At 35.1% G+C, this 23,026-nt stretch overlaps 2 protein-coding genes across 5 annotated transcripts in view; one reads left to right on the plus strand and one right to left on the minus strand.

The window, feature by feature from the left end:
• LOC106091280 (circadian clock-controlled protein daywake) overlaps positions 1 to 23,026 on the plus strand; it is a 758,551-nt gene that overhangs the window by 486,335 nt on the left and 249,190 nt on the right. The window lies entirely within an intron of this gene.
• Positions 11,225 to 17,233, minus strand: LOC106091873 (protein takeout). 2 transcript variants are annotated; one of them, XM_013258670.2, is made up of 5 exons: positions 17,085 to 17,233; positions 16,697 to 16,780; positions 15,063 to 15,213; positions 13,747 to 13,886; positions 11,225 to 11,580 (listed from the first exon to the last, which is right to left on the minus strand). In XM_013258670.2, exons 1-5 carry the CDS (start codon positions 17,143 to 17,145, stop codon positions 11,384 to 11,386), a joined length of 633 nt encoding a protein of 210 aa, XP_013114124.1. In that variant the 5' UTR covers positions 17,146 to 17,233; the 3' UTR covers positions 11,225 to 11,383. The 2 variants fall into 2 exon arrangements, with proteins under 2 accessions (XP_013114124.1, XP_013114052.1); XM_013258598.2 differs by having other exon boundaries at positions 11,225 to 11,682; positions 17,085 to 17,232.

Raw genomic sequence — 23,026 nt, forward strand, 5'->3', positions numbered from 1 at the left:
GTTTACAAGCTAAAACCGGTCTACATTGGAATACTGTTATGTGATTTGGAACCCATTCTATAAGTGTTACTCAGATAGGATTGAATCAGTCCAGGTACAATTTCTTCTTTTTACGCTTAGGGAATTACCATGGAATTCGGCCGCAAGAATTTCTAAATTACATACATTGGCTGGTAACATTAACATGATAAAGAAATATCCATCACAAACGAGGTATTTAAATGTGCGAAAACAACAAAAAAATTTTTCGTTTTATTTAAAGCATAACGCATACAGTAGATAATAAAAAAAGCCATAATGGGTTTTGCGAAAATGGAAGGCTTTTAATATAATTGTGTATCATAACATCGAAGTAAATCTAAATATACTCTGAAAGAGTTTGACTTACTAATTGAGATCTGCTTATAATTCGTAGAAATCTGAGTTTGAATTATGTTACATCTATAAATTGAACTTGGCATCCTTTTTAATATGCACAATCAATTTAAACCGTTTGACGTTGAATTAATTCGGGGCCAGGTCTCTGGAGATACACCTCACCTTCAAATAATAACTATAACTAACCAAATAACTTATGGGAGTTGTTGTTTTCGCACATTTAAATACCAACTTTGGGATGGACATTTCTTTATCGTGCAAATACTACTAAACAATGTAGGTGCATTAGAAATTCAAATCGTGTTTTCTTGTACCTAGAAGTTATTTATGTGTTGCTCTAATGATTTTTGTTATTGGTCGTACCAGTATTCTTATTCCTAAGTCGAAATTTTAGAATTTTTCCTTTTCCGCGTTTATCATTCGCACTCGACCGAGCTGGTGAATATACTGACTCTTTGCTCAGTCAAAACAAAAAAGGAAAAAATGTTGTTTGTGAGAATGTGTCTATAACAGTGACCAGCAAACAATTCCAATTATGTGCTAGCCCATGGTATTGCTTGGAATTATTATCTTGTATACGTATACAGTTATATGCAATATTGTGAAAATTTTTGTCTATCACTTCTCTATACACACAAATACTCACCCTTCTCTTTAGTAGGAGAAACGAAAAAGGGAAAATCATTGGACCTTTAAAAGAATAATCGTTTGCTGATATCGAAAAACTTTTGCCATTAAAGAGTTTTTGGTTTTACAATAAAAGAAATAACCTTTTACCCTAGGAGAAGCCGATAAAGCGTTTACAATAAACAAAGTTAGTTACGTTCAATAATGCAATGTTTATAACAAACGTTGGATATGTGGATATGTACCAATAAAAGTAAAACTTCGTGATAAAAGTATTTTTTGTGTGTATAAAAGGAGTTGTTTGCACCAAAGCAATCTGTCCGATATTATATTGTTTTGGAAAATATTCGCAATTCCTTCCGATACAGAATACAATGGTTTCCACAAATGGAATTACTTGTCTCGAGTAAATGGTCCAAACCGGACCATCTCTTATAATATCTGCCATATAAACCAATCTGCCCATATGACTTCTTGACCATATGGAGAGTGCAATCCAATTAATACATTTTTTTTAATATGTGTATATTAATTTATTTAATAAGCTTATAGTTAAAATAAAAATAATAATACAGTAAAACAGCATTGGCTACTATTAGCTGGAATATGTGTATTACACATATTCTCGCTGATGGTATATTTTGTGTATATAGAATTCCATTTTGTACTTTTTTTTTATTCAAATTTCTTACAAACTCATTGCGAATTAATTTCTTTACAATTCCAGCTATGCATTAAAATGTTCTTCTAAAAAACTAAATGGATATACTAGCCATTGCACCCCTTTTTATTCAACAAAAAATTTGTCATATGGAAATTTTGTAAAGACTTCATTAATGACCGCTCCATAGATAACGCTAAACCCTCGTGCTAAAGCTGGCCTCACTTCATTGTAGATGTCTTTCCAATTTTCGTTGAGGAATAAATTCATATTGTCACCCAAGACTTTATCACCATTGAATAGATTATCCACTTTGTAGATAATTTTGCTGGGTTCCCCATCCAACATCATATCCTTAATTGTCATATAAGTGGCACCATCTTTCTCAACGGGAGTGCCCACAAAATCCATTTGCAAAGTGACATCAACTGGCAAAAGGTAAAGGAAGGAAAAGAAAATGACAAGGGTTTTTAATAAAAAAAAGTGAATTGTGAATGCTGAGATTCTTTTCAGCATATTTTTTAAAACTTTTGATATAGTTTATCGTCATATTTCCATTGTTGGCTTTGATATTTAGTTTATTTTGGTTCATTACTTACCCAAGGTTATATTACTTAGGCCACTGCCTTTTATGGGTAATATCAAAATTTTGCCATTAATCGAATAATCGCCTACTAAACTGAGAGCTTTAGCATGAAAAACCAGACGATTTTTTTTGGTCATATCTTTGCCGAATCCTCTAAAATTGAAAAAAAAGAGAAATTATGAATTTAAAGCTTTAATTCACTAATGTTGAATTAGAAAAGTTAAAAAATAATTACGTGATTTTAATGCATAATCACTATTTTTTACAATAGAGATTATTTTCTATATAGTGAAATTTAAGCGGAAAAAAGTTTACCCTTGATTATTTAAAACATTTTAGTTGTTCCAATATTCAGTTAGAACTTACTTTACTTGCACTGCTCTGGCTGTTCTCCAACCCTGAACACTGTTATTGGTCAACACCATGTCAATATTTACGGCACTTTCTTCACCCTGTTGGATGTGCACCGTTTCTAAGGGCAATGGATCGATTGACTTTAAGTTTATGGATTCATCACCTAAACGATGGTAAATCAATTTATAACACACATCTTAAGTTCTCTCTTGCAATGCATTACCTTCATATTTTTCACTTAAAAAATAATTTATAAGATTGGCAATACACTCGGTGTCCCCATATTTGCATGGTTTTGGATCATCAGCTAGAAATAAAATACAACAACAATGCTTTAGATATTTCTTCCACTGTGCTTATGTTTTTGGTTAATTGTGTATTTGCAAAGCAAGCTCCTTAAACTATGCAATACTTTTTAAAATTTCGCTGCATGGGAAAAGAATATTGCATGTCGTTTATGATTATCTCCGCAATTAAGTCAATGGAATTGCAATTACTACTAGAAATTATAACGTGTTTATAAACTAGTTTTCATTTACAGTAAATAGTTGTTATTTAAAATAGACAAATTGACAATTAGATATTAGTAGGAAATAGATTAAAATTGCTTGTATAATATGAGAGTATCAATTCTTGTTGGATTAACTGAAATATTAATTGACTCATCGCTGGTTGAATACAAATTTTCCTTAGTACATTTTAGAATATAGGGAGGTATACGAATGTAGTCATTCCGTTTGTAACAACTCGTAAAAACGATATGTTGTTTTATAAAGTTTACATTATCTTGGCCTTCTTGAAATCTAAATCGATCTCGCCAGGTCTAGTTTTAGTTTCATGCTATGGAAACTAAAACTACCCTTTTCGCTGATGGTGATGGGCACACTAATACTGTTGAAAATATCACACTATATTTGTGTGAGTGTCATGAAACGTCAACTGAATGAAGTATTCTGAGGATGGTTTTTGCACCACAAAAACCACCATAAGGGAACTTCAGCTACACTTTTCCTTGGAAAAAGGTACTAAACCTACAATTTTCCTTGGAAAAGGGAACTAAGCTAATCTCTTCCTTGGAAAAGGGAACTAAGCTACCACTTTCCTTGGAAAAGGGAACTAAAGCTATCATTTATCTTGGAAAAGGGAACTAAGCTACATTTTTCTTGGAAAGGGGAACTTAAGCTACTCTTGCTTGCATCAATGATAACCAGAAGAGGTTATCACTGAGTTGAATTTGTCGGAGGTTATTGGAAATTGTGTCTGAGTCAAAATCCCTTGGGCGATAAAATTTTGATTTAGCGAATGGGAACTCTTGCAAGTTGTTTAACTGTTTAAAGCGACCTGGATGGTTCAACAGTGTCTTCCTTCTCTTGTTCCTGTGGTATCACAATGGACCAAAACGTCTGAGTAAGTCCGATGGCCGACTGTCACTTAAACCTAACCTTACCTACCCTTTTGCCTGGAAAAGGGTACTAAAGCTACACTTTTCGTTGGAAAAGTATACTAAAGCTACCCTTTTCGTTGGAAAAGGGTATTAAAGCTACCATTTTCTTTGGAAAAGGTTACTAAAGCTATCCTTTTCGTTGAAAAAGAGTACTAAAGTTACCCTTTTCGTTGAAAAGGGGTTCTAAAGCTAGCCTTTTCTTTGGAAAAGGGTACTAAAGCTACCCTTTTCGTTGGAAAAGGGGTACTAAAGTTACCCTTTTCGTTGGAAAAAGGGTACTAAAGTTACCCCTTTCGTTGGAAAAGGCGTACTAAAGTTAACCTTTTCGTTGAAAAAGAGTACTAAAGCTACCCTTTTCGTTGAAAAAGGGTACAAAAGCTGCCCTTTTCGTTGGAAAGGGGTACTAAAGCTACAGTTTTCGTTGGAAAACTGGTACTATAGCTACCCTTTCGTAGGAAAAGGGTACTACAGCTACCGTTTTCGTTGGAAAATGGTACTAAAGCTACCCTTTTCGTTGGAAAAGTTAACTAAAACTACCATTTTCACTGAAAATTCAAATATTCCTTACTAATTTAGACGACCATGTGGGCTTTGGGGTGTACTCTAAAGATCTAGAACTGGTCATATCGAAAAGGTTACCAAACCATTGCAGTATGTATCAAGCAGATATAATTGCAATAAAGAAAGTAGCGGAATGAAGAAAAAAAAGTGGCGGAATGGCTTAAATATTTATAATGTCATAACGATGATTTGCATAAATATCTTCTCAGACAGCCAGGCAGACATTTATGAACACAAAAACCGCCCTTGACTGTCGCAGATCTCTCAACGAGATGGCTGAACAGGTCAAAATCCACCTGTACTGGGTGACGGGCCACAGAGATATTCCAATTGTAAGGCGGCCGAGCTTGCGAGACTAGGACCTATCTTACCCATTCCAGGGAAACTGGAATATGTGGGTATGCCTTTAGCGACATGTAAGCTAAGTTTTCAGGAACAAGCCCGAAGGCCAACGAATGATAGATGGTTACAAAGAGGGGGCTGTGAGCAGACTTGAAGAGATCTGCCGCTTTGCTGTCATTGACTAGAACACACGTCTCAGTCATTGTGTCCGTCACGACTGGTTACTGTCTGATCAGAAAACATGCTGACAGACTGAAGGTTTCCAGTAACGACTTTTGCAGAAGCTGTGAGGACATCGAAGAGTAAGAGACTATAGAACACGTTCTGTGTGTGTATCCCGCACTGGCAGTCAGAAGGAGTACCACTTTAGGTTCTCACTTCTTTAAGAACCTATCTGATTTAGCGGATGATTATTTCATGCAAATGTTGACCGTTACCGCTTCCCAACATTTCGGCCGGTATCTCACGAATAAATGCTTCAATGTTGTTTTCCAATGCGTCAATTGAAGCAGACTTGTCTGCATAGACATGGGCTTTAACATAGTCCCACAAAAAATAGTCTAAAGGCTTTAAATCGCACGATCTAGGCGGTCAATAATTGACCGGTCCCGAACTTGAAATAAAATGTTCACTGAACTCGCCTCTCAATAAGTCCATTGTTACGCGTGCTGTGTGGCATGTGTTGAAACCACATGTCATACAAGTCAAGCTCTTGCATTTTGGGAAAAAACGTTGGAAATCATCTCACGATAGCACTCACCATTCACAGTTACGTTGCGATTCACATTATCATTGAAGAAGTACGGTCCAATGATGCCATTAGCCTTTTATGACCTTTTCTGGATACATTGGTAGCTCTTGCAATGCTTCTGGCTGATTTTCACTCAAAAATCTACAGTTCTGTTTATTTACGTACCCATTGAGCCAAAAATGAGCTTCGCCGCTGAAGAAAAAGAAGCGCGCGATGAACTTTTTTAACAGAGCAAACATTCTATAATTTGCAAGCGTTGTTCGTTTGTAATACGATTCATGGTTAAATTATAGACCAAACTGAAGATGTTTGACAGTGAAACAAAACACGAAACGTGCGTGAGCTGTTTAAACCAGTGTTACCAAAAAGATAATAGCTAAAAAATCACCCTTTATTTGGCTGGAATATCACAACTGATTATTGTTGGCGAATTTAAACACCTTAAAGTGAACAAATAATGGTACTGGTAGCGTTGTCAAACCAAACGCCATCTGAAACGGTTCGACGAGTGAAGACTCGATTCAATGAAATCCACAAGCCATAGTGGCAGTCAAATGTTGAAAGATCTGAAAATATCCCGTAAAAGGATGCAACATATATTGAAAAATTAGCTCAAGGTAAAGCCTTACAACTTCCAAAAGGGACACGACCTTACACCAAAGCGAAAAAAAGTTAGGCTCAAAAGAGCAGAGACGAGACGGGATAAATTTCACAATTTAGCAATTCGTAAACTTCCAAAATTACCGTGTTTGCTTAACCATGCGCACGTAGGAGAATTTGAGTCTACGATCGGCCAACCGATATAATTTTCTGCATTTCACTCATTACACTCGCCAGATGCCCATCCGATGGACTTTTCTATTTGGACCATTAAGAGGATACTAGAAAAAGGACGGAACTTTAACAATACCGGCTGGTATTATTTTACTCGCATTATTAGCAAATAATGTTAATACCATTTGGTGTGAATTTAATTCCAGACAAAGGAGGCTATAAGAATTGATGGCGTCACATTCGGTCCATATTGTTCTATAACTTCATAAAGCTCTTATATATTTAAAAAAGTTATTCAAAGAACTTGATACATGCGATCCATGGTGGAGGGTATATAAGATTCGGTTTGGCCAATCTTATTGCTCTTTTGCTTGTTTTCATTCAAAATTCTAGAACTATAGAAAACTCGAGACGGAATTTTTTGTTGGGAAATCAATCAATAAGACTTACGAAATGCACAATCAACACCAAGAAGAAAGAACGCAAATATATTCAACTTGAAAATATACAAATACAACTTTTGCATTTTTTTATCGCTTCACTTTCCAAATGCAAACTATATATTGTTGGTTAGGTTTTTAACTGTGATTTGAAGGAATTTCGTTTATTCTTTTATAGGTTTATCCGAAACGTTTTTGCTTTCATTTTCCAATAGATATTCCATTGATAGCTGTCAAAGAATACCTAGCATTTTCGTGTTAAATGATGGACAGATCAATTACTGAATGATGTTATTGTGTAATGGGTTCATCATTATTATAAAACTGTTTAGTAAACCGGAAGCGGAAGGTATTTCAATTTCTTTAGTATATTTTACATGCTAAATTAAAGACGAGGAAGCCACCGTGGGGCAGAAGTTAACAGCTGGCTACATTTGTAAGGTTCCTGCCATGTTAAAAATTATCTACTAATTGGCGTCGCTATACGGCACGCCGTTCGGACTCGTTATAAAAAAGTAGGAACTTAAACATTAATTGGACTGCACTCATTGGTATGAGAGATTAGTTTCGACTGTTCCTTAATGGAATGTTCCTGGGAAATTTAAGTCGAATCGGCCAAAAACAGGGCCTTCTAGGAGTTCAAGAAATCTAAATAGGGGGCAGTATCAATTTGCGGACTAGAAATACTTTTGTATGAAATTGCAGTCCCATTTAATACGAATGGAAGAAACATCTTTATGTTAAGCCTTTAATCATACCGTAATTCTTAATCAATTTCAGAGTTGCAAAAGCTGAAGCTTGTTAGCATCTTATTATTAAAGAAAATGTTAGCGCCCGGTGGGTTTTCAAGCGGCTAAGAAGATCTATAAATTACTATCATCAGATACATGCAAGTTTATCCATGTCTTCAAAATGAGGAACTGTAATACTAACATCTCGACATCCAGAGTTACTTTAAAAGAGACTAGATCTTTGTGATTTCTGGGATTGCTTATAAACAGCAGTTCTAAATGGAATAACCTTGTCAACTATCTACTGACCCTGCCAACGAGGTCAGTTAGTTGACATGGTCGACTAAACAGAGCAGATACTCAATTGCAGAACGGAGTCTCTTATATCTATTGTTGAAACTTTAATTATATCGAAAATAAATCATGCTATTTGCATTTATGGAACGGCGGCTTATTCGCTTCGTAAGCGTATTAGAACTGTCATCAACGCAGCGATCCGTATATTACTAGGTGCTATTCGCCCCTATCAGAAACATGTTGTTTGAAGCAAACGTGATGTCATTGGACGCATATATTGATCTTTAGACAGTCTAGAGTTTCCCTTCATTAGTTTATAATATTCATTGAGGAAGAAAATACGCAAAAGCAGGAAAGTTCCCAGGGTCCCATCCTCGATCTACCGGACAATCGAAAAATCAATAAATTGGATATACTACTTGATGTCTGTTCCAGTGTTTCACGGATTTACCCCCCGTGCGGGACGAATCAATTAATCTTTCCTTACACAGGATGTTAAAATCAGAAACTAATGCTTCAGTATTTCGGACACAGTTCTCCATAATCCATAAACAGTTATGGGTCAAAAACTGAAAATTCGGCCACATGACCACTGAACATGATGTCATGAAATGTCTCGGCTCTGAAATCTATTTCCAACATCTCCAATGCGAAATATTACTCGGCAATGGCGAGAAATATTTCGCCATTGATGGGTTCTTTCGTGCGTTTGCCTACTAATAACTATCTCAATCATGAAAGCTCCATAAATCTGCCTGTACCAAGATTTATTAAATTTTCGAGCTTCCTAGGTATGTATTTATGAGTAGTGCATCGACTGGACATTTGTCCCTTTCCTACTGCTGACAGTAAGCACAACAACAACAGCGTAACATCACATCACTTGTGTGCATTGCAATAAAAACGTTTTGTACTCCTCTTTCTATCCGTTTTTTTTTTTTAATTTTATCTTCCTCTCCTTCTAACAACCCCATCATAAATTGAACAGTTGTCACTTTATGCAAACGACAGACTTTTCAGCAAGCAATCTGCTTTTCCAAAATTGCAAACATTTTGCTATAACAGCAGAAGTGTTTCTTTAAATGCTGTTGTTTGAGCCGATGTGTTACAGCACGCATTGTCATGGTGCAGAGTGATCCGTCTTTGGGGGTTGGTTTTCCTGATTTCTTGGAACAGGCGATCATTTGCTTGGAAGTGCTTCGTGCATGAGCAACTTTTGTTGGATTTGGCTAATCTTGAAACTCCCGTATTTTTCTCATCTTGATACGATCGTATTTTTGGAGCATTTCTTTCGACCAATCGACACGAGCCCTTTTTTGAGCGATTGACAAATTGTGTGGGATCCAACGCAAACAAATTTTTGACGGTCAAATGTTCATGCCTCAATCTCACGATAGGTCACATGACGATCTTGCAATATCAGTTGGCGCATAGCATCAATGGTTTTTGGAACAAGAACTGATTTTGGTCGACCTTCACGAAATTCGTCTTGGAGTGAACTACGACTTCGGTTGAAGTCACCATACCATCGATAAACACTAGTCCTTGTTGGAGCTTCATCGCCAAATATTGAATTGAGTTCATCGATATACTGAGTTGTTGAGTTAATCCAGATCGAAATAAAGAAATAATCGCACCAAAATGCTCACGATTTTATTCCATTTTTTGGGGGAGATCAATCTTTTAAGTTACTGTAAACAACACAAATAGCGCTCATATGTCAAAACGTTTTCAGTACGTAAAATCTCAAAAATGTCAAGCTTTACGATAGAGCTGTCAGTTGGCAGCTTGCAGCACAAGGGTTGTCCATTCCTGAAATATGAAAGGCAACCCTTGTATTTAGATAAAGCTGCCATATAGACTGATCTGCCGACATCTAAGCACTTAAAAGACGCATTTATTATCCAATTTCGCTGGAGTTTAAAAAAAGTGAGTTGTATCAAGATTCCCGACTTTCGACTCAAATATCATCTAGATCTGGAATGGATTCCATGGATTCTGTGAAAAATTTCCTCAAACTTAGTTGAAGCACATATCATACATATCAAAATTTAAATTTCTAGGGACCGTAGAGGATTATTTGGGGGATCGGTTTATATGAGAGCTATATCAGGTTATAGACCAATTTGGACAATGCTTACCATGGATATGGAAAGTCAAAATAACCCATTGCGTATAAAATTGCAGACCAATCGTTCAACCATTATGGTTTTCATGGAATCAATATGTCAAATGGGGAGATAGGTTTATATGGGAGCTATATCAGATTATGACCCGATTAGAAACATACTTGGCACGGTTATTGTAAGTCATAACAAATTACTCCGTACAAAATTTCATCCAAATTGAAAAAAAAATTGAGGCTTCTATTGGATCAAGAAGTCAAATCGATATACCACTTTATATGGGCGTTATCCAATTGCATCCTACAGAGGCGGGTTCAAAAAGAGGAAACACTTTTGTTGTTGCAGGCAGATGCAGCTGATGCTTTTACAAGTTTAAGTTTGTAATTTTTAAGACATAACAAACAAGAAACTAGGTCGAACGTTTTTAACAATTGTTTTCCTGATCTGCTCAAGTTGGGATTCACTTCCGCAAGTTTGTCTTACTAAGTACTTCAGTTTTGGGTATTTGATCAATACTGTCATATTATATACATCCCAAACTAACCAACTGACTCCCTTTCATAACGACCTTTAAACGAAATATTAAAATTATGAGAACAGATGCAGTTTTTAATTTTCGTCATTAAACAAGAAAAAAAGGCATAACCAAAAATTATTGGATTTGAACACCAATATACACAAAACTACTTGACATATTGAAATCAAATTTTACAGTAACTGGAATGTTGTTTAGCAAATTGCATACAAAAATTTGAATTCACCATATGTTGACTTTTGCACTTTTTGGGCCCGTGACACTGTGCACCGTAGCTCAGAGGTTATCATGTCCGCCTATAAAGCTGAACGCTGGGGTTAGAATGCTTGCGAGAACATCAGGAAAACATTTTCAGCGTTGGTTTTTGCCCTCCATATGTTGACGACATTTGTGAGGTACTATGTAATGCATAGAAGCCATGTAAAAACTTTTACCCAAAGAGGTGTCGCACTGCGGCACTCCATTCGGAGGCAAAAAAAAAACTCAATCGGACAGCACTCATTAATATGTGAGAAGTTTGCCCAGTCAGCAGACAGTGTTTGCTATTATCAGCATACAGTGTTTGTTATTATCAGCAGACAGTTTTAATGGGTGTAAAGAATGAAAAGAAATGTTAATTTATTGGAAGAAACAAAAGTGAAAATTTTGTTTTATTATATAGTTTTAAAATTTTTTTTTTTGTATTTATATCACTTATAGTACAAATAATATGTAATTGAAGTTTTTTTCACTTAAAATTCTAGAATTATCTTTATCAATAATTTCATTGATTCTTTTTAGTTCATGAAAAACTTTTCATAGGGATATGTGGCAAAAACTTTCGTAACCACTTTACGAACAATAGCTGCATAACCTTTGTCGATAAGATGTGAAATCTCGGCATAGAGCTCTTTCACATTTTCGTTCAATAATTTATTCATATTATCGGACAACTCTTTGTCATTGTAGAGGTTGTTGAATTTCACCACAACACCTTGTGGATCCAGATGAAGATGGAATTTGTCGGGTTTCATGTAGATTTCCCCATCCTTTTCATAAGGAACTCCAGTCCATCCGATGGTTAGTGTAGTTTTCACTAGGTTTTGGTGTTTTTTTTAGAAAAAAAGACATAAAAAAAAAATTGATTGATAATTGTATTGATTGAGTATGTGTTATGTCATATTACAAAAAATTAATATAAAATTGTATTAATTGATTTGTGTTATGACTAGTTGAGATAGATTTAAAAGAACGGGCTTTTACGCAATATCGAAATTTTGCATCTATTATTTGGCAAATGCTGCGGTATTTTGTGATAAAAAAATTAATTTTCTAAACATGGATTGAGAACTTTCATTTTGCATTTAATGTCTTTCTTATAATGGAAAAAAGTTACTGATGTATTTTGTATACTAGCTGAACCGCGCCCGCTTCGCTACGCCTTCTTTAACTTTATATGGAACCAAATTATCCTTTGAATATTTGTTTTCGACAATTAAAGAGCTTTTAGTAAAATACCATGCTACGAAAATAGTATATGCATATCGTTTGACTAACAGTATAACAATATAAGTGCCTTTATCTGAATCCCATATGATCTTTATTGGACTACGAAATCGCTCGTAGGGTTTAATGTTATTAAGTTTAGATGTTCTCCATTCCTAAAAGACTTTATATCAGCCCGATATTCTCATGATATCCGATTTAAGGATGTTTTCGGGGGTCAGGTGGTCCCCCAGACACTTGGCCCTGAAAAATATATCAGCATCGTGCTCTTCTCTTAAATGCCATTTATATAATCCTCATATTGCTGTTGGTTTAAGAAGAGTTTATAGAATGAGGCGTCCCCCAAACATTTGGCCCTAAAATAGGTTATCAAATTCGTTTTCTAAACTCAAATACATTTCATTTGAGCCACATATTGGCATGGTCGGTAAATTGTAACCTTTTGGGGAAGGGGCGGTGCCCCAAATACATGGTCCCACATTTGAATTATCGTATTTTACTCCCAAATACCTTTATTTGAGCCCCACATTGCGATGGCTAGTAAATAATTGCTATTTGTGAAGTATTTGAACCCCATATTCCATTGGCCTCGAAATAGGATGTCAAATTCGTTTTCTAATCCCAAATCCATTATTGCAAAATAAAGCAAATATATCCGGTTTGGGTTATTGTCCCTAAAAACTTTCAACTAAGCCCCATATTGCTATGGTCGTAAATTATCCTCTTTGGGGGATGTTTTTCGGAAGGGCGGCCCTCAAACACTTGGTCCCACATTTGGATTCGTATTCTACCCTCAGGCCTGCACTACACTGGAGGCCATCGAAGCGCAGAGGTTATCATTCCGCCTATGACGCTGAACGCCTGGGTTCGAATCCTGGCGAGACCATCAGAAAAAATTTTCAGCGGTGATTTTTCCCTCCTAATGCTGGTAACATTTGTGAGATACTATGCCATGTAAAACTTCTCTCCAAAGAGGTGTCGCACTGCGGCACGCCGTTCGGACTCGGCTATAAAAAGGAGGTCCCTTATCATTGAGCTTTAACTTGGATCGGACTGCACTCATTGATATGTGGGTATGAGTTTAATGATAAGTTTGCCCATGAACATTCCATTAAGGACAGTAATGGAATGTTCATGGGCAAATTTGCAAACTGCCTTGGTCAGTAAATAAGTCTTGTTTGGGGTGGTCCTCCAAACACTTGGTCCGACAATTGGATATCAGATACGTTTTCTTATCTTAAATACTGTTAAATACTGAGTCCCATATGGTCGTGATTGGTCTATATGTATATTTGGTAGGTTTTGAGGGTGGGGCGGCTCCCCCTAGGTACCCCATCCGAAATTTGGATACCAAATTTTTGCTTGTAGGTTACTATAAGAGAGCACACAAAATTTCGTTTAAATCGCACCCCCACCTCCGAGATCTGGCGTTTCAAAAAATAATGGTAAGGGGGAGGGTCCGCCCCCTTCAGATATCAAAAAATTTAGTACCGTATTTTCAACACGGGATCACTATGCACTATCTATGAAAATTTCAAGATAATCGGTTCCTCCGTTTTTAAGTCTATTTGGAACACACAAACAAACCAACACAAATTCATTTTTATATATAAGAAAGATGTGCATAAAAATCCGAACTCTACACCTGACTTACACAATGTGATGTTGCATACGTCACTTCCGGAAATGGGTAGAAGTAGAACTTTTCCGGTTAGATTATAAGGGCCGGTAAAGATGAGACTATCGGATTGGCTTACAATTTCGTGATTTACCGCAATATCCTTGCCAAAACCCCTAGAAAGAAGAACATATATAAAAATTATTCTGAATTTATTGTTCTCAAATCGTGTGATGTCAGAAAAACAAAATTATTTACTATGTTGTTTTCATTGTCTTTTTTTCTTATGGTGATTTTTATTGTGCAAAAAAGTGAAGCATTTTTTGACATGCACTAAAATCGAAATTTTTTGTTCATTTGTCCAAAAAATGTAACCTCACCACCGGGTGTAGTGTTTGTTTGTTATGATGCTGCCTACAGAGAGTGGCAAAATGTTGCATTTCTTACATTGTGCCATGTCTGCGGTGGAGAATGTCGTACTTAATATCAGGGGCTTTCATTCAAGAACTTTTGTTTCAACAAAAGAAGAAGAAAGAAATATGTAAAAATGGAAAGAGTGAACGCGTTTTATTTAACTAACGGCATATTAGATGCATTGCCAGAATATCGAATCGAAAATTTTTGTTCAATTGTCCAAAAAAATTTAACCTCACCACCGGGTGTAGTGTTTGTTTGTTATGATGCTGCTTACAGAGAGTGGCAAAATGTTGCATTTCTTACATTGTGCCATGTCTGCGGTGGAGAATGTCGCACTTAATATCAGGGGCTTTCATTCAAGAAATTTTGTTTCAACAAAAGAAGAAGAAAGAAATATGTAAAAATGGAAAGAGTGAACGCGTTTTATTTAGCTAACGGCATATTAGATGCATTGCCAGAATATCGAATCGAAATTTTTTGTTCATTTGTCGAAAAAAATTTAACCTCACCACCGGGTGTAGTGTTTGTTTGTTATGATGCTGCTTACAGAGAGTGGCAAAATGTTGCATTTCTTACATTGTGCTATGTCTGCGGTGGAGAATGTCGCAATTAATATCAGGAGCTTTGATTCAAGAACATTTTGTTTCAACAAAAGAAGAAGAAAGAAATATGTAAAAATGGAAAAAAGTGAACGCGTTTTATTTAGCTAACGGCATATTAGATGCATTGCTAGAATATATTATTGTATTATTTGGTCTAAATGACTACATATAGATATATGAACAGGTTCGATTGAAAATGCAAAATGTGTAACACTATGAGAGGGTTGGGGCGACATTTGCAAAATGTTGTCCCGTATAAGTGCAACATTGGTGTAATATTTTTTTCCAGAATCGAAATCACCATTAGTTATAGAGAAATGTGGCAATACTTACTTCATTTTGACAAACTTTAAAGTCGATACACCTTCAACTTTCCCGTTAAACACTACCAAATCAATATTGACAGGGCTATCAGATCCAACAGTTATTGGAATTTTTTTTACTGGCAAGGGGTCGATGGATGTCAATCCAATACTTTCATCACCTGAAAGAATATAGTGTATTAATGTAAGAAATGATTAACTGATATATCCACATTGTTACAATCAGTGTTGCCACTCAAGGAAATTATTTCCTACCAAAATTTAAGAAAAATCCTAACAAACCCGATCAAAACCTACCAAATGTTCTACAAGCCAAAAATGCAGTATGTTTTTATACCCTCAACCGAAGAGTTGGTCATTTTGCTATTCTATCTTTCATACATCAATTTATACATTTTCAACCCTACAAGGTATGTATACTAGATAGTCGTTATATTCATAGACGATCTCGACGTGTCCATTCGTTTGTTGGTTGAAATCACTCTACAGCCTAGAGTTCAAAGATGGCCTTTATTTTGATATAGCTCTCTTTATACCGATCTCCCGACTTTGAGTTTATAAAAGTCAAAGGAATTTTTTCCCCTATTTCAAAGAACAACCCAAGATTGAGAAGATTTGCAGCAAATCTCCTTCGAAAATTGCAAATGCAACACTGCATTTGTATTAAATACCGGTTATAAGTGGCAGTATTTTTTCTCAACATTTGACAATTTCTTATTAAAATTATAAAATTTCGTAATTAAATTTAATAAAATCACTTCACCAATTTAATTGCTGAGCACAATATAGATGCTGAGCACAATAAAAATGCAGATCACAATAAAAACGCAGTCTAAAACATCACTGTTGATCACAAATCAAATTCACTTGATGTTGCAAATTACTTTATTCGTAGTGTAAACGATTTTTGGAGATTATCTCTAATCAAGTAGATTTGGGCTCTAGTGTAACCGGGATATAATCCGACATTTTGCCAAGAAGCTGATTTACTGAACCGACATTGTCCTTAACACAAAGAAACTTGGTTGTCATTTGTGTGTACGTTTGCCCGAAATCTGAGAAAGAGAGAACGTGCAATAAAAAATGGTGTGGTTTGCCATAAAAGTAAACAAAGAACTAATGGCGTTAAACTGGCTGGCTGTTTACTTGAGAAAACCTTGTGAACAACGGTGTCGATTTTGGTTAATGCGCTTTACTAATCATTTTCCCCGTTACGGTGAATCGCATGGACGCCTCAACATCCGGATCAGATCTGTTCATATATGTATGCAGCTGCCATATAGCCCCTTTTTCGGATTGAAGGCTTTTAACACACAAAAACCGTATTTCTTACCCAGAATTTAGAAAATTTTGAAGAGATCCTTTTGTACCAGTTGCAGTCAATATCAGAACAAACGCGTTTTTCCTGAAATTTGAAATAGTAGCAGTATTTTGTTCTTCTTCTTAACGAAGACACAGAAAAGACAAAAGTTTAAATAATTTTGAGTCATCCGCGGCATTTTTTCAGTAAATAACTTTATGTTGGGAAAAACCTACCAAATATTGAGGTCAACCTACCAACCTAGCAATTTGGTAGGAACCTACCGAAAACGGCAACACTGGTTATAATACCCATTAATGACGTAAGGTACACATAAGACTCACCTTTATGTTTTTCTCTAACGAAATACTCAAAAAGTTTACCAATACACTCAGCGTCACCATATTTACAGGGCTTAGGATCATCCGCTGTAAATGTATAAAGAATTATTTAAATAAATTTGCCTTGTTTTAAATGAAGTGCAAGAGAGTTCATTGTACTTATTTACCCACCATATTTGGGGGGTAATGACACCGAATGTCATACTGTTTACTTCCTTTTGTTTGAGAATGACATAATAACTTATAACTTGAAAATATATTTTATTTCTTGTCGATTTCTTCTTTGAGATTTATTTTTTCGAAATTTTTTTTTTCAATTCGTAGTATAAGGACTTTTGCGCCCTCCTGCACACAAGGTTTCATTTTATTTTCATATTTCCACTTGACTTACGAAAATCTCCTTGTGCAGCGGCTACTAAGATGAGTAGTATAAAAATCACTTTCGGTATCATTCTACTCTTGGTTTTAAAATCCGCCGTTGATTACGAACTATTTACATGCAATGTTGTAATGGACTGTGGCCTCAACATTCATAGACATCAACATTTATAGATTTCCTTACATTGTTGTTATATTGTAAAATGTGTTATGTATGAATTCATGGTATATTAGTGGGTTATTAGAAATAAGATCTGTTTTTGAAAATACAAATGCAAATTTTCCCACGAACATTCCATTAAGGAACAGTGGTGAACTTATGATTATATTTAAATTTAATTTAATTTTACATAATTTTTGCTGACTTTATTTTATTTTATTTATTTATTTATTATTATTTTATTTCATTTCATTTCATTTTTTTTTATTTTATTTTATTTTATTTTATTTTATTTTATTTTATTTTATTTTATTTTATTTTATTTTATTTTATTTTATTTTATTTTATTTTATTTTATTTTATTTTATTTTATTTTATTTTATTTTATTTTATTTTATTTTATTTTATTTTATTTTATTTTATTTTATTTCATTTCATTTCATTTTATTTTATTTTATTTTATTTTATTTTATTTTATTTTATTATATTTTATTTTATTTTATTTTATTTTATTTTATTTTATTTTATTTTATTTTATTTTATTTTATTTTATTTTATTTCATTTTATTTTATTTTATTATATAAGATTTTTATTTTCTTCTATAAACCCTTTTCCATTTTATATTTTATTGGATTTAGTTGGACATAACATAAGCTTAATCTTTATTTTCTAAACCACTTAACAATAACCTGGCTAGTTTGATTTACTGCTGTCTATGTTTATTTTATGATTTTCAATTTACGGTAATAACAAATGCATTCAGTTGGATTTTACAACAATATGTTTATATAGTCATGCGTTTGAGATTTATGCACTTTCTTTCAATTTGCAACAGACATCTCTTCTAAACCATAAATAACGTTTAAATGGAGAATAGTTCCTTTTATTGATATTATTGCCGTCGATAAAAATTTAAAGTTTTAACAAAATGTTGCTTGGTACTTGCTTTGATATCCAATGATGTAGAAGTAATTAGGTTTTCGGGGATCTAAATGTCGCAAAAAAGTGCTACACTTTTCTTCATCTTACAGTGAATTTTATTGTGTAAGTTCAATATTCTTTTAAATATGTCTTCAAAATGGAATTTAAATTAGATATTGGGACAAATAGAATTAGATATTGGGACAAATGGGATGAATAAAAAAATTACTTTAATTAAACAAGAAGCAAAATGCAGATTTTTATTAGGTTTTAATAGACATTTAAAAAATATTTTTTTTTTTTTGATTTTATTTTTCTTTTAAACACTAACATTTTTAAGTCCCTCATAATATTTGAATTTGTTTATCTTCTATTCGTTTTTTCTATGCCCATGGGCATAAGAATTCATGTGCGGCTGTGTATTGTTGCCCATCTATGTTCTATAGTCTCTCTTTCTACCTCGCCCACACAGCTTCGGCAAGAGTTGTAACATGCAACCTTCAGTCTATCAGCATATTTTCCGATCAGACTGTGACCAGTCACGAAGGACGCCATGACTGAGAAGTCTATTCTAGTTAGCGACATCAAAGCGGTAGACCGCTTCAAGTCTAGATAGATTGGGCCCCGACTTTGCGACCATCTGTCATTCGTTGCCCTTCTGTACTTCGCTTACGTGCCGCTAGAGATTTACCCACAGATTCCAGTTCCCCTGGAATGAGCGAGGTAGTTACTAGTTTCGCGAGCTCGCCTGATTTACAATTCCCTGGGATATCTTCATGGCCCGGTACCAAGAACTGGTGAATTTTGAACTGTTCGGACATCTGCGACAACCGAGGGCGGTTTTTGAATTCAGAAATATCTTCCTCAGAGATTTAATTTCTTAGCCATTAAACGTAATGAAGTCTATTTAACTTCTATTACCAGGAATAATGTAGTTCCAACTGGTGCTATCAGGAATAGTAGTACAGTGCTTTTTATCAAAAAGCAACTCAGGCAATGTGTAATTAACACTACCTGGAACATCGAGCTTTGTATCAAGGATAAAACAGTGTCTGCGACCAAAAAGAAAGCTACCTTAGCCTCACAACAGTGGTCGCAGTAATTTGTCTAGCCTTAATGTCCAGAGGTATTAGGTGTAGCATTAAATTCAGGCGGTGTCGTCCTCAATTCGGCTGTGATGCACGAACCCCCATTCTTTGGATCTGGCTGACTATTGACCAGTAGGTGGACTTTTGAAGCGTTGCCCACCAGACCACAACACACATATAGCATATAGCCACATCATCAGAGGCGCGATCACTTCTACACCTTTTCTTCCAGAGACAATAATGTATAGAGAGCTAGATGGAGAAGGCTTGTTGATGTTCTATGTTCACACTGAACATATTACTATTGCTCATATTTTATTGTAATATATTTAATATTACATTGTGGTAAAATTTTAAACAGTGAGGTTTATTGAATTTGGTCGTGTTGGGATATGGTTTACATGGGATGTTCTGAATAAACATCTTGAGTTTGCAAGTTACACTTTTCATCAGTTTTTGTTGAATTTTGGGTAGGACGTATCTGTGGTGGTGGGTATCCAAAGGTCGGCTGAAGTTAATGCGTATTGACTTGTTATATCTACCACGGAAGGATGGGGGTATATTAATTTTGACCTTATAAAGTACATATATTCTTGATCGTCGTAAAAATCTAAGATGATCTAGCCATGTCTGTCCGTCTGTCTGTTGAAATAACGCTACAGTCTTTAAAAATAGAGATATTGAGCTGATACTTTTGATACTTAATACAGCTTAATTTCCAAGATGGACTATATCTTGATATAGCCCCCATATAGACCGATCCGCCGATTTAAGGTCTAAGGTTCATAAAAACCACATTTATTCTCCGATTTTGCTGAAATTTGAAACAGTGAGTTGTGTTAGGACCCTCAAGATCTTTCTGTAATTTGGCTCAAATCGGTCTACATTTGGATATAGCTGCCATATAGACCGATTTCTCGATTTAAGGTCTAAGGTCCATAAAAGGCGCATTTATTATCCGATTTCGCCGATACTTTGGACATTGATTTGTGTTAAGCCCTTCAACATCCTTCTTAAACTTGGCCCAGATCGGTCCAGATTTGAATATAGCTGACATATAGATCGATCTCTCGATTTAAGTTCTTGGGCCCTTAAAAGACGCATTAATTGTCCGATTTTGAAATTTGACACAGGCTTTTGGACATCCGTTTTGCATAGTATTCAGATCGGTCTATATTTGGATATAGCTACCAAAAAGACCAATATTTTGTTCTACAAAATTGATCAATGACTTGTACTTACTCAATATCCGTGCCGAATCATGTGCAAATCGGACTATATTTCGATATTGATGCCATGGGGGCATATATTATAAATTTTTCATGCGATTATGACGAAAGGTGGTTTAGATATATACCCCAGGTGGTGGGTATCCAAAGTTCGGCCCGGCCGAACTTAACGTCTTTTTACTTTTTTTGATTGTTTCAATTAAGCAATTAGAATATGAACGACTGGAACTTTATTCTGCTTTCTGAATAGTTATGAACAATTTAATATCAGTAAATTAATTTAATTTCTAATTATATCTGCTCGTTACAGTGGAGATCATTTTTCTAATGATGTGTTAATTTCTCCTTTGAGATGAGCCTAATGATCGGAAATTTTATACAATGGGGAAAAAACAGAATCACGAGATACACCACACCAACCATGATATGACGCTTTTCGCCCCCTTGGTAAGGGGGCCCCTTGGTAAGGGGGGGTCATCATTAGAAATCTTTAGGTGTGAGGGCTTCAAAGGTCGTAGTGTAAATAGCCTATCAATGTTCGTAAATACGGCCTATCAATGTTTTGCGTTCTTTATTCTGTAGTTGATTACGAACTACTTGTAATAGACTGTGGCCTTACACTCAGAAAAATGCTTATCGTTAATATGAGTTGATTACATAATACACGTTTGTTAATGATCTTTGCTCACGTTTTATAAAAAAATTCGCAAGGAGTTAGAAAACTAACTCTGTACAAATAAAAATAACTTTTCATGAGTATAGATGAAATAGTTAAAAACTCAGATGGTGTTAGTAATTTTACTTAAACTAATTTCTTTGGAATAAGCATGCACTTCACCTTGCATGAGTTAAGGCTTATTGTTGTCTACGATACCTCTTCTGAAACTTATTACTGAATGAACTACTCAAAGAAATTTGGAATTTCAGTTCAATATGTGTAACTGAAATGTTTAAAATTTTATGTAATTGAGATGTGTTCGCCTATCTCCAACTGGATACTTCGAAATTCGAGTTCGGAAATAGCGATTGTTTTCAATAATTTAACCTTTGAGTTTCAGTGCTCATTAGTTCATATTTTACCAGCGGGAAGAAAAAGAAATTAAGAAATTATTGAGCTTGTAGCGAGCACATGACTCTTTAGCGCCATAGGAAGTTCAATATTTCCCAAAGTAAGTTAATTTTAACTTGTGTTGAGGTTAAAAATTTTTTGAGTGTACCATTCATATTGCTCTAAATTTACAGATCTCTCTATAATGCGCAATGTGAAATATCTAAGAAAGCAACGGTAATTATAATTATTTAGGTTTCTAATATGTAATTTGAAGGTTGCTAAACAGAAACTTCATATACGAGTATGCATTACATCAGGCACATGAAAGCGTATTATTTTAATTGAGCAAAGAGTAATAACTATTTTGGTTGATTTTATTTTATTTTAATTTGATTTATTTTATTTAAATTTATTTTGTAATATTTTATTTAATTTTCTTCTATAATATATGTCCAATATATTTTTATTTTATGTAATTCCGTTTTATTTTTACTATTATTTTTTTTTTTTTTATACCCTCCACCATAGGATGGGGTATACTAATTTCGTCATTCTGTTTATAATACCTCGAAATATGCGTCTGAGACCCCATAAAGTATATTTTTGATCGTCAAGTCATTTTAAGTCGATCGAGCCATGTCGGTCCGTCCGTCTGTCTGTCGAAAGCACGCTAACTTTCGAAGGAGTGAAGCTAGCCGCTTGGAATTTTGAACAAATACTTTTTATTAGTGTAGGTATGTTGGGATTCCAAATGGGCCAAAACGGTCCATGTTTTGATGTAGTTGCCATATAAACCGATCTTGGGTCTTGAGCCTCTAGAGGGCGCAATTCTCGTCCGATTTGAGTTAAATATTGCACGTGGTGTTTTGGTATCACTTCCAACAACTGCGCTAAGTATGGTTCAAATCGGTCCATGTTTTGACCTAGCTGCCATATAAACCGATTTTTGGTCCTCACTTCTTGAGCCTCTACAGGGGGCAATTCTCGTCCGATTTAACTTAAATTTTGCACGTAGTGTGTTGGTATCATTTCCAGGTATGTTAAGTATGACTCAAATTGGATCATAATCTGGTATAGCTGTCATATAAACCGATCTGGGATCATGACTTGTTGAGCCTTTAGAGGACGCAATTCTCATCCAATTTAGCAGAAATTTTGTACAACGGCTTCTCTCATGATCTTCAACATACGTGTCTAATATGGTCTGAATCGATCAATAGCTTGATACAGCTCCCATATAAACCTATCTCCGGATTTTGCTTCTCTTCTTCTTCGATGTTCTCACAGCTTCTGCAAAAGTCATTGCTGGCAACCTTCACTCTGTCAGCATGTTTTCCGATTAGACAGTGACCTGTCATGACGGACACAATGACTGAGACGTCTGTTCTAGCCAATGACAGCAAAACAGTAGACCTCTTCAAGTCTAGATTAGGCCACATAGCTTTTGGGTAGCCACAATGTCCAGAGGCATAAGATGTAGCATTAAATTCAGTGCATCAGATGGT

This window comes from Stomoxys calcitrans, chromosome 2 (genome assembly GCF_963082655.1).
Source record: "Stomoxys calcitrans chromosome 2, idStoCalc2.1, whole genome shotgun sequence".
Lineage (NCBI taxonomy): Eukaryota > Metazoa > Arthropoda > Insecta > Diptera > Muscidae > Stomoxys > Stomoxys calcitrans.

Excerpts from the sequence above, each read along its gene's own strand:
- LOC106091873 (XM_013258598.2), bottom strand. The coding sequence starts at position 17,145 with ATGATACCGAAAGTGATTTTTATACTACTCATCTTAGTAGCCGCTGCA. Across the intron at positions 15,214-16,696 it reads CGTTAGAGAAAAACATAAAG|GTGATGAAAGTATTGGATTG; the intron begins GTGAGTCTTATG and ends ATATTCTTTCAG. Across the intron at positions 11,683-13,746 it reads CGTATGCAACATCACATTGT|TGAAAACTACACTAACCATC; the intron begins GTAAGTCAGGTG and ends ACCAAAACCTAG.